The sequence below is a fragment of the Ctenocephalides felis genome, unplaced genomic scaffold, assembly GCF_003426905.1.
Source record: "Ctenocephalides felis isolate EL2017-DRISC unplaced genomic scaffold, ASM342690v1 CF-g0.4_SCAFFOLD_01886, whole genome shotgun sequence".
Lineage (NCBI taxonomy): Eukaryota > Metazoa > Arthropoda > Insecta > Siphonaptera > Pulicidae > Ctenocephalides > Ctenocephalides felis.
In genome coordinates, this window is record NW_020538040.1 from 160581587 (window position 1) to 160593954 (window position 12368).

The following is a 12368-nucleotide window of genomic DNA, read 5'->3' on the forward strand; positions in this document are numbered from 1 at the left end:
GAAAGGCTGGTCAATTTTGTGAAAAAAAATAATTAGAAAGTTTTCTTTGGTAAAGTTTCTGCTAATCTTTTTTGCTCAATTGAAAGCACGTTAAGTAAGGTGGCAATATTTTTAAAAGACAAAATCGGAACGAGGAGGGAACGCGGGGTTATGCTAATTACTCAAAAATTATTTTAAAATAACATATATTATTTAAGTATAGAATAAAAAGTTTATTTTTTGAATAAATCTATTTTTTTATTACAACTTTGGGTTTTTAGTAAGAACCATATTATTTTATTGCATGTTAAACTCTTCTTTTACCTATGATGCCATTTTTATTCACATATATCTTATATTTTTCAATCTACATGTTTATTTCGCTTTTGAACCTTGTATAAAATTCTTCATACTTTACTTGAACAATTTAGCACTATTTCGTTCGTTAATTTTCGTTAGTTTTTGTTAATTTTTGTGAAATTGAAAATAAAAGTTAGAATTTATTAATGTGAGAAGCTATTTTAACCCTTATTTGGAATTTTGTATCAGGAAATTTGGTCATTTATATGTGTTGTCTCATATAAGCATACTCGTTGGCTTGTTATTTGATATATCACATCTTATGTAATTTTGTTATCACCAAATCGCAAAAATTCAATTTAAACTTATATTTTTCGAAAACTCGAGACAGTCCGAAAGAAAAGATTCAAATCCGGGACGAATGTTGCTTTTAGAAAAACCCGGGACACAAGGTGGAAATCCAGGACTGTCCCGGACAAACTGGGACGTATGGTAACCTTAATGTTAAGGCAAGAATATAATCCTAATATTTTTTTACTAATGTTTATTTATATTACTTATTCGTCAATATTTTAGGCGTATTTAAATGAAGTATTCTCACTAAATTTATAGATGTGGAAGGTAAATTGAAAAAGTAACTAAAAATAATTTCAAAAGATAAATGAATTCTAAAACCCATATCTAAAATTCCTTTTGCACGTGGTACAATTTTTTTATTATTGGTACAAATTAGTACAAAATAAGTACGTAATAATACAACAGGTCCGAAATGATGTTGCTAATTTGGTCTTGCTAGCTTAAGAGAGGTAGTATTATATGTTCAAAAATAAACAAAATAATTTTTATCATATACCTGGAGGATGTTATTTAGTACATTAAGTTCAAATTCATTTTTTATTGTTGCTATATTGCAACATTTTTCTGCTACACCGAAAACCTGTTTTAATAAAAAAATAAAATTGTACTAACTTTTAACCATAAGTCAACTAAATAAAGAATCAATAAACATAAGAATCAATAAAAAATTCCTTGCACTAATTTAATTGCACTAAATATTATAGCATCACTGTCTTAAGCAATTTTACCTTATTTAAGTCATAGAATTTATTTTAAAAAGTACAAGACATTAATTATAAAGAAGTATTCTTACTGAGTTTATAGATATAAAGGGTAAATTAAAAAGGTAATTAAAAGTTCTTCCAGAAGATAGATGGACTCTAAAATCTATATTACCTATCTCATAAACGCGACATCGAGTACTCTATGTTCAAAAATAAACGAATGATATTTAGTATATTAACTTCGAATTATTTTATCAATATATATGTAACATTTTTCTGCGACATAAAAAACGTAAAACAATATGTTTTATTAAAAAAAATTGTACTAACTGTTAACCATAAGTCAACTAAATAAAGAATCAATAAACGCCCAAGAATTCCTTTTAATTTAATTGCACTAAATATTATAGCATCACTACCTTAGAAGTCATTTAAGCATTTTTACCCTATTTAAGTCACAAAATTTATTTTAAAAAGTACGAGCATTTATTATAAAAAAGTATTCTTACTGAGTTTATAGATGTGAAAGGCAAATTAAAAAGGTAATTAAAAATTCTTCCAGAAGATAAATGGACTCTAAAACCTATATTACCTATCTCTTAAATGCGACGTCAAGCACTGTATGTTTTTTAAATGAGCGAAATATTTTTTTCCTGAACCTGAAGGATTTTATTTCCTATGATAATTTCGAATTCATTTTTTCAAATTGCTGTAATATAATATTTGTTCTACGATATTATAGACGATTAAAAGTACATTCATCATTGTATTTACAGGTTAGTGCATGGGAACAATTGTTGATTATTTTTTTGTGGTACATCTAAAAGGAAAAAATCACTTAAAAATTGCAAACATTCAAAGCTTAGCTGATTGATTTACTAGGTGGTGTGTACTGCACATTTGTATCATCAAATGCAGTGTTTTTGGGGATGTGCAAGCCAACATCCATATATACATAAACAATATATTGTCATATATTTTATTATATTCATATATACATGTTAAATATATATATATATATATATATATATATATTAACAAAGTCTAATAATCGGGCATAACATCAATAAAAAACTTAAATAAAATGTTTTTTATTGATGTTATGCCCGATTATTAGACTTTGTTAATACATATGTCAACATCAAATTCAGAATCATACAAAATATATATATATATATATATATATATATATATACATAAAAATGCAAACGTTTAAAGTGTTTTTTGACGATATTTACAAGAATTAAAGCATACATACACTCACGCACATTGAAGCAAATATATAGATCATTGTAACGTTTAAAATATTAAAAAAAAAATCAAATTTTTTAAAAATATTTTAGATTAAATCAATAAATTTTTTCTCATCTCATTAGTATATATCTTTAAATATTAAAAATTAAATAAATTATTTTTTTCTCATCTTATTAGTATATATAGTATACCTATCAAATCTGATTAAATATATATATATGTATATATATATATATATATATATATATATATGTTTATAAATATTAAATGTTTTACAAGAGAGTCATTCACATGTGAAAAATACGTGGAAAAATAAGTTTATTTTATATATTCCGTTATCTCAATATCAATTAAGATTTAACTATTAAGAATGCACAAGAAACACAATAAGTTATTTAATGAATTTTTTAAAAAAACTATTTTCATTTATCTGTGTGAAATTGAAAAATGGACCCACAAATAAAAGAAAACAATTGTATTATCAATTATTTCCCGCTATATACCGTAAATTTTCGTAATTTATCTACAAATAAAAATATTTTTATAAGTTACCTAATAATAATTCATTTACTATCTATTTACAATTAGTAAGAAAAAGTATCAAATAGTCAAAAAATTGATATGTTAAAAATTCTGTTAATTTTATCAAATATTTTGTGCTCAAGTTAATTATATTTCAAAAATTATCTAGAATAAAAAAATCGGTTATTTAGGATTATAGGATGTTTTATGATTATCAATTTAGTATTTACTTCACGAGAAAAAGTGAAAAATAGTCAAAAATAGAAGAATTAAAAATGTGGTGATATTAGCAAATGTTTTGTGCTTTATTCCGCTAACTTCCAAAATTGATATAGCATTGAAATTTTTTTCGATATATTTCATGTTAATCAATTGAGTATTTATTTAGTAAAAGAATGTAAAAAAATAGCCAAGAAAAAGAAATGTTATAAGTCTTGTGATCACAAGTTCTAGATATTTACAAGACAGATACAGTTTGATAAAGTAAGCTCTCTATTTTCTTCAAAAATAAATTAAATTCAAGACTTTTAAACATGTGTGGGGAAATCAAGCAGGCTAGTGATTGTAGAAAAACAATTGGACTTGTCATATTTTTCATATCACATGTAATCGTGATTCCTAATTTGTATGTTTAAAATATATACTTATTATCATTTTCAAAATTGTTTTTAAATAAATGTATATATTATTATGTACAAAAAATAAAATATTGAAGTATATCAGGATTTTGCAGCAACGAGTGAAAGTGACACAATAAATAATTTTTAATGTTTTATGAATTCATGTAAATTATATTATGTGTTTTATGAAGAAATAAATATTATATACACTTGTAGGTTATGTGTTTCTCTAATGTAATACACACAAAGATTACCATACAAGAAGCCTCGTGTAGCTTGCCGAGTTTGGGTCGAGTGAAAGGCGCAATTTGCCGCCAAAGAAACGTTTGGACGGCGATTGGTAGCCCCAAATCCTGTAATCCTTGATCAGACATATTCTTCGACATCTGATTTGAATCCATTTTGAACAAAAAGAACCTATACGTTGCAAAAATTTCCTAACACTTCTTATATCCTACTCGAATTAATGTAATAGTATCAAAAATCTTAATCGGCAACATCGTAATAATACTCAACGTTTACTAAAATTTATCTCCAGCAAAAACTTTAACGATTAGGTATATAAATATCACTTTGCTTTTAATTCGCTTAGAACATTGTTTAATTAATATCTAAATTCATGTTGGCTTACAAATGATCCTAGTTATATACATATGTATCAATTTATAATCGTGCTTATACAAACGTCGTGTGAATTTATGCATGGCTACAGAATTTGTCGATTTATTTCAAAAGATACACGTTTGGATTTTTTGGTTCACAATTTTGCAAAAACTGATTTTGTGCATTTTTGTATGGTTCAGTTTGCTTCAAACTTAATCCGAGTCGGTTTGAATACAATCGTATTGAAAAATGTATGTTTTGTAATTGGAAATAACACAATGTGAACTTATTGCAGATGTCAAACAAACTGGTGACTGGAGATCTGCGCATCCACAAAATCACGCGAGCTGAAAGTTTTGATTAACCAAATGTAAGGGATATTTTGAAAAAATTAACAATAGGAAATATTTACAATAGATAGATAAACAATAGGAAAATTTACAATCTGTGAAGCCATTGCTCAAAAACACTAGATATTGAATAAAAACCATATAAAATGGATACTGAATCCATTCAAAATTGTTTTCCACTTACTAGGATAAATATAAAAATAATCCTATTTTATATAAGTCGTAACAAGTTTTTATTTAAGAAGCACTAGTAAATGTGATGACGCCGCAATAAGACGACTCTCTTTAAAATTGCTTTTTAATGTAATAAATCATATACCGCATAAAGTTTTTAGACGTTACGTCTATCACAATATGACACTAAAACATTGATTGTAAATTATTGTTTATAGATTATATGTTAACACTTTTTTGTTATTTTAATAAATTCTGAAAAAAGTATTTTGATTTCATTTATTTATATTATATAAATAAATTTATATTTATAATTATATGTAATAATGGGTAGTACTGCCCCTGGGGCAGAAGTTAAACTTAAGGTCCCGGTATGGCCGAGACAGTCTCGGGTTTCCACCTTTTATCTCGAGTTTTTCTAAAAGCAATTTTTATCACGGATTTAGATCTAATAAAGTTTTTAATCAGTAATTCTGATTGAAAAAAATTACTCATTTAGAGAGACAGAATTTTATTGCATTCTTAAATAGTATTTGTTATTTGTAAATCATTTTAAATTTTTTTGCATTCAACACCCCCTCCCACAAGAGCATAACTAAAAATGACCGTCCCGGTTTTAACTTGAAAAAATATGGTCTCATTAAAATTACAATATGGTCAACTACTCGATTCAAGGAAGAATAATAATGTTATAGATTTTTCATTGCCATTTCACACCGCAGTGTTATTTTCAATTTGTAACATATTTTTCATCGCTCTGATTATAAGAAATAAAACAAAAATACACACAAAAGCAAGATTTATGATAGTTGTAAGGGTTTTTTTATGCACTATTATATTTACAACCATCCAGTTAAGGACATTTAGTAAATTAGTGAATTTACAACTCAATTGTTGTTTTTCCATGTGTTATGGATAATATTAACAACATTTTATTGATGAGAATATAAACTTAACTTATTTTCTTATAAATGATTTCTTATAAATGATAACTAAGCTATTTCAATCTTTATCAGGAAAATCGATGACTTAAATCATATTTATTTACGATTCATAGGCGATTTTAGTAGTAAGAGTTTAACAATATATGTTCAGAGTATAATTTAAAATTTTATTGTCCAATTTTAGTACTGCATTGAATTGATTAATTAGTGTAGCTATTATTACGTAAAACCTCCCTAAAATTAATAATAAAAGGATGAATTATTTTGCCTCATAGATATCCCATTTTGCTATAGAGTAGGATCAGGTGACAATTTTTTTAAAAATAGCAAAAAACATATTTCTACAATTATGAATTGAGCTAGAAATTTTACTTAGTTAAAAGTTTTACTTAGTAATTTTTACATAGTTTCATACTTGTTCAATTGATATGTATTATTGCGATGTAGTTGGTAACTTAGCAAAAATTAACACTTGTGTAAGGTCAATCAAAAAATTTGTTTTAATAATTTTTGGTATATTAGTAAAATTGAAAATAAAAGTACAAAGTTATTAATGTGAGAGGCTATTTTAATCGATGTTTGGAATTTTTCATATGGCAATTTACTCCTTCATAACGTATTGTTTCAAATAAGTAATCACACACGGACACACCATTTTTAAATATTTGTAATCGTTATTTTATTATCAAGTAATTGCAAATATTCAATTTATACCTATACTCTTTAGAAACCCAGTACAATCCGGGACAAAAGATTTAAATCCGGGACAAATATTGCTTTCAAAAATACCCGGGACACAAGCTGAAAATCCGGAACTGTCCCGGCCAAACTGGGATGTATGGTCACCTTACTAGAAGTCAAATTAAATTTTTGTACCCGGTATATGTTAGGTATTTTATCAGAATTTTGGATTCTCAGTCAAAAATTATAAAACCCTCTTTACAATTGGATTTTATGCAATTCCAACTGATGACATAAATATAAACTGATGAAGCAGCATTTAAAATATAAATTTGATCCGTACTTCTTAGTCGTTTCATGGCACAAAAAACAATTCTAATTTTTTTCTGTAAAATTTCATAAGATAATATCCATAGGATTTTCATAGTCAATTGTCGGAAACCATCCCCAGATATCATTGATTCGAAGCGACCGCTTTGAGTCTGCGCGTACTTGGTCCATGGAAATTGTGTTATATAACCAATAACCCAGCCTACATTCCATACCTTATGACATATTGACGAATGCACTCAGCAAAATTATAATCAAATGCTTCCAAGTTAACAATCTTGTAGCCGCACGACAAATTACTTTAACAGATATTACAAAACTGCTTGAATTGAACAAGACATTTTTAAGATAAAATGATTTAAATTTTTAAGGATTATACAGTAACACGAAACGCCTTAACACCTAGTAGAGGCACAAAGGTCCAATTTGGCTTTGTGCAATTATATTGTACAAACCATAAAAATTATATTAAAACAAATAACGCAAATCAAACAGATTTGACTATGTGCATTAAAATTCCCAGCTAATTCACCATTGTAGAAATGTGTCTTATTTTTGCTGTTTTTCAAAAATTTGTAACCTGTTCCTTTTTACCCCATCGGCGGGATAAATTAAGACGGCCAGGTGGCAAACAGCTCTAGTGTCTTATTTTAATTTCAGAGGGATTTAACAATATAATAGCTACATTATTCAACAAATGCAACATAAAAATTTCATGGGTGCATTTTTAACAGAGATCACTGTAAATAACTCTGATCTGGTATTTCTTCAAAAATATTCAGTTGGAATAACTATTTTTTTATTTAATTTATTTCTTGTAAAATTGTTTTGTTTAACTTAATTTACTTCTTCATTTCTTATTTTCTACACCTTTGTCAGGGTAAAGAATCAATTGGTCTTTTATAAAGGCTATATAAAAAGAACGGTTGAATCTTACTTAATATTAACAAAACATCCTATAAAAAATTAAATTTATTAAATTTTTATTAAGTATACATAAAAATTATATTAATAATTTTACTGCTTACAACCAAAATACTTTTAACAACAAAAGAGCATATTTTTGTCATAGATTTTCCAAAATTACCATTTTTCTTTCGGTATCAACGTCGCAGGAATCAAGGTGACAACGTATTTATATAGCTGGTTATACATCTTTTTCCCTCTACTTTCAAATATTGCTGTTAAAAAGTTCTTAGCCTAGTTTTTGAAATATCGGTGGTGGACTTTTTTACCGGTTCTTTAAGCCCCGCTCTACTTTTTTTTGCCATTTTGCAATTTATGTTATTTTATGATACTTATGGGTATAACACTCAATAAGTAATTTTGTTAAAGTGCTAAGAGTTTATATTGAATAATGTATTGGGAGCTTGAATAAGTAGTACAAACATATAGAAAGTTCTTCGAGATACAAATAAAATAGCCTACATTCCACACTAGGCTCTAAGCAAAATTGTAACCAAATGATTTGAATTTTCAATCATTATATAAAAACACACTACATCTTAACGCTAATTATTTAAGATTCTTTTACTATAATGTAATATTCTTTTACTATTTTCAATTTAACCTGTTTTATGATATTCATCTGTATGACATTTTATGTGTTTAATAATTTTGGTAAATTAATAATTGTAAGAATTCCGATATATAGCGAACTTCACAAAATAGTACAAAAGTTCTTAAAGAAACAAATAAAATAAGTAATAAGAAATTTTATAATAATTTAGATTTTCAATACTCAAAGTGCAAATAGATTTTGAGTAGATAAGAACTTTGATCTAGCACTATTGCAATGAAAAGATATAATACATTTCTCAAAATACCAAAGTATAAATAATCATTAATTAATTTGTCTGTATTTTATAAATAGTTGAATTAATAATTTGAGCTCATCGTATTATTTTCCTTAAACATTCAGTAATTATTCTCTGCATTGCTAACGATCTATTGTATAATATAAATATTAACGAATTTTAATTAATATTTATTTATGTAATTTTAATATAATTTTTGAATTTTCTGACTAAAAATATATACAAAAAAAGTTTTAATTTACACCCAACTTATATTCCAATTTTACAATTTAAATTTATAACAACCAATGTGTAAATTGTTTTTCACTAGATAAAAACTTTGATCTAAACAACATTACAATGACGCATAATGAGTTTTTCGAAATGGTACTGATGTCTAAATCACTATTATTTCATTAATTAATTTACATTATATGATCCATTAAATTAATAGAGTTTGAACTCATGATCTTAGTTTCTTCAACTACTCTCTCTGATGCTTTATATAATAAATGCATTGATGAATTTCAATCAATTTTCATATCTTTCAATATAATTAGTAAATTTAAAATCTAAAATGTTTGTTAAAAATATTTTTTGAAGAAATTATTTTAAATAAAATAGTATTTTACAATAAGTAAAAATTATTAAGATATTCCATTTTCATGATTTTATTTTATATTTTAATTCCAAATTAAAATACACACGAGCTATTATAAAATATATTAATAAACAAAGTAATTTAAATTTAATATTTTGAATTAATGTTTAAATTAGTACGTTTTTAATAGAATAATGAATAATAATGTATAATTTTAATATCGTACGCTCTCTTGCCTTGTAATTATGTACGTGGCGTCTCCACCTCAATAATTTTCATTGTATTCTTCAATATAATTTTTTAAATTTTATGATTGAAAATATTTAGTAAAAAGTTTAGAAATTAAACCCAGAATATATATATATATATATATATATATATATATATATATCAACATGACTTGATACTCTATTATCTAAATATTCTTGGATGTTTTATTACGCTTCAGATAGACAAAAGGTTGAATGTAGTTGACTTTGGAGTTGAATCTAGTCTTTTTATAAGAGTTGAACATTTCTAATAGCCCTGCAAGTGAGGTTTTAGTGTTTTCAAATAAGCGAAACATGCAGAAAATTGTATTGCAATAAGAAAACTATAAAAGCTTACTAAGGATACGTTCAGTGTCGTTTTCGGGTTTTTACTGCTTAACCGTCTATCTTATTTAGTGTAGCAGGCAATGTGCAACTCATTTCCTAAAATGGAAGTAATTCAAAGATGTGGCATCAAACGAGACATCTCCGTCGTACTAAATGCTTAAATCTTATAAGCTCGGTTTCCGGATTCCGCTGTGTATACTGTTCGTGGGTACATGTAATCAAAAGCGCCATTTATTTTCAACCGATAATGCATGGAAATACTTCACGTAATTGGATTTAAGGATTTTTTTTTTGGTAAAATATCTGGATTTTTAACTACATCTGTAGAGGGCATTCTGGGGAGCAATCTGAAAAAATTATCAGTTCGTTTTAAAAAACAAGATATAAATTTATAGACAAGATTTAAATATAAACAAATTGCTAATTTTCGCAGCTTGCTTCTGCTCTTATAGACAATGGCCACTACAAAAGTACCAAATTAGAGTTAACTGAAACAATATATTATTTTAAAGAAGTTGTTCATTTCTCGTAAAATCCTTAATATCTGCGTTCGTCCAATTTCTTTATTTAAAATTGGTGTACTTTTAGAAACTAATTAATAGAATTAGATACTATGAGGTAATATTAAAAAAAAATAAAATAAAAAAATCGTGCATTTCCCTGAAAATCCTAAAATACTTTTATTACTTCAATTTTTAACTTCTTGTATGGTAAGTTATAATAATCGCAAAAAAATCGAAGATGAAAAAGTTTGCATATCTTTACGTTTCAAAGGTTCCTGAACATTTTGCCATATCTTTAGAAAAAATTGATGTATGTTTGGATACAATTTTTCGTCCGAGATTTTGAGCGTACGAATCAACCGATTTGAATGATTCAAAAAACATTCGATTCTTACTGTTCAAAATTTTTAAAATATTTCAAAGTATACAAAAATTAAAATTTTAAAGAGTAAATTTTTTACAAAATTTTAAAAATTTTAAAAATACATTTTCTTAATGTTCTATAAGAAAATTAGTTTTTTTTTAATTTTTTTTAATTTTTGGTACGGGAAGTTCATGCAATTTGACTTAAAGCACGATGCCCACTAGTTATAATTAAAACAGTGTCTGGTTGAGATGTATTTCATGGAATAAGAAACTATAGACAGTTATTTTAACACAAATAAAATCCATGAGCATTTTTTTTTAAAAAAAACTTGTTTTGAAGTTGAGAAATTGGGCATGCCTCCTAAAATTATTAAATACTACGTCCAATTTTTAGATTGAAAGTGATGTATTTGCGGCACTTATTTAAAAGAATTATAAGTTATTTTAATGGAATTAGAAGCTATGAGCAGTTACAACAAACAATTTTTATTTCAGTGAAGTTGTGCATTTCTTCTCCCAAAATCAAACCTGCGTTCGTCTATTTTTTTATTTCAAGCCGTGTATGTTTGGACATTTGGAAGTTTCATGTCATTTCATGTAACTAAAATGTATAAATAGTTATTTTAAAGGAAATAGAATGAATGAGCTGTTAATTCAAAAAAGTTTTGTTTTTAAGAAGTTGCGAATTTCTTCCAAAATCATTAGATACTTGCATTCATCCATTTTTAAAACTCATTTGAAATGGAATTAGAAGTAGTACTAATTGTAAGAAGTTGAGCATCTATGCATTATATAATATAAAAAATATGCTTTGAATTAAAAATATTTTTTATATACACTTTGGGCATTGTATTGGCATAAATAATATGTATTAAATTATTATTCATTAAGAAATGTTAATATTGTAAAATAAAAAAAGAATAATCAAAAGCACTAAGTATTAGTCTAATAACTCGTAACCAATATTTTGGAAAATCTTCAAGAGCTCTAAGCTGAAACAGCGCTGAATGATTTAAGCAGTCTATGAAGATATTTTTGAAAAACCACACTTTATATATATATATATATATATATATATATATATATATATTTGTATATACAGTAAAGTTCCAAGTATAGTATTAAGTTCAAGAGCTTAATAGACTCAACACAAAGCACGTTTACTTCAACAAAATAAACTACGATTTTCAATTTAATAAATAAGGTGTTCAATAATGACAAAGCACACGGTGAACATTATCCTATTTTAAAACCGGAATGGAGACTTGGCAACGATTCATCTATTTATATTATTATAAAGCAAGAATAAAATTTCAAGGCGTTTAGTTAAACGCATCGGAATTTTCGGAACACAGGTTTTTAAGCAATTGCGCACATTGTTGCTAAAATTGACCATTTTCTCATTTACTTATGAGACAACTATGATAATATAAAGCAAAACATACTACGATGAAACAACAGATGTTATATACTTTTCTTGTTTTTCCTTACAAATTATTTTTAAATTTTGTATTATCAATAATAAATCCTAACATCTAAAGAAGTGTTAGACAAAAAATTTCATATCAAACTAGTTGCTATTGGTGTTTTGCCTTGAGGCATCAATAAAAAATAAATTCCGAGAAGATTTATTACAAATAATTGAAAACGAACGAACACGTTAACTCGGAGTATTTTCTAAAAGCAAT

General features: G+C 25.9%; 1 protein-coding gene across 1 annotated transcript in view; it reads right to left on the reverse strand.

The window, feature by feature from the left end:
• Window positions 1–4117, reverse strand: part of LOC113376146 (protein unc-80 homolog) — a 40420-nt gene extending 36303 nt beyond the window's left edge. The window contains exon 1 of the mRNA XM_026616069.1: window positions 3991–4117. Coding sequence (XP_026471854.1) covers window positions 3991–4110 — 120 coding nt within the window. The 5' untranslated portion in view covers window positions 4111–4117. The remainder of the gene's footprint in view (window positions 1–3990) is intronic.
• Between the last annotated feature and the right edge of the window lie 8251 nt (window positions 4118–12368).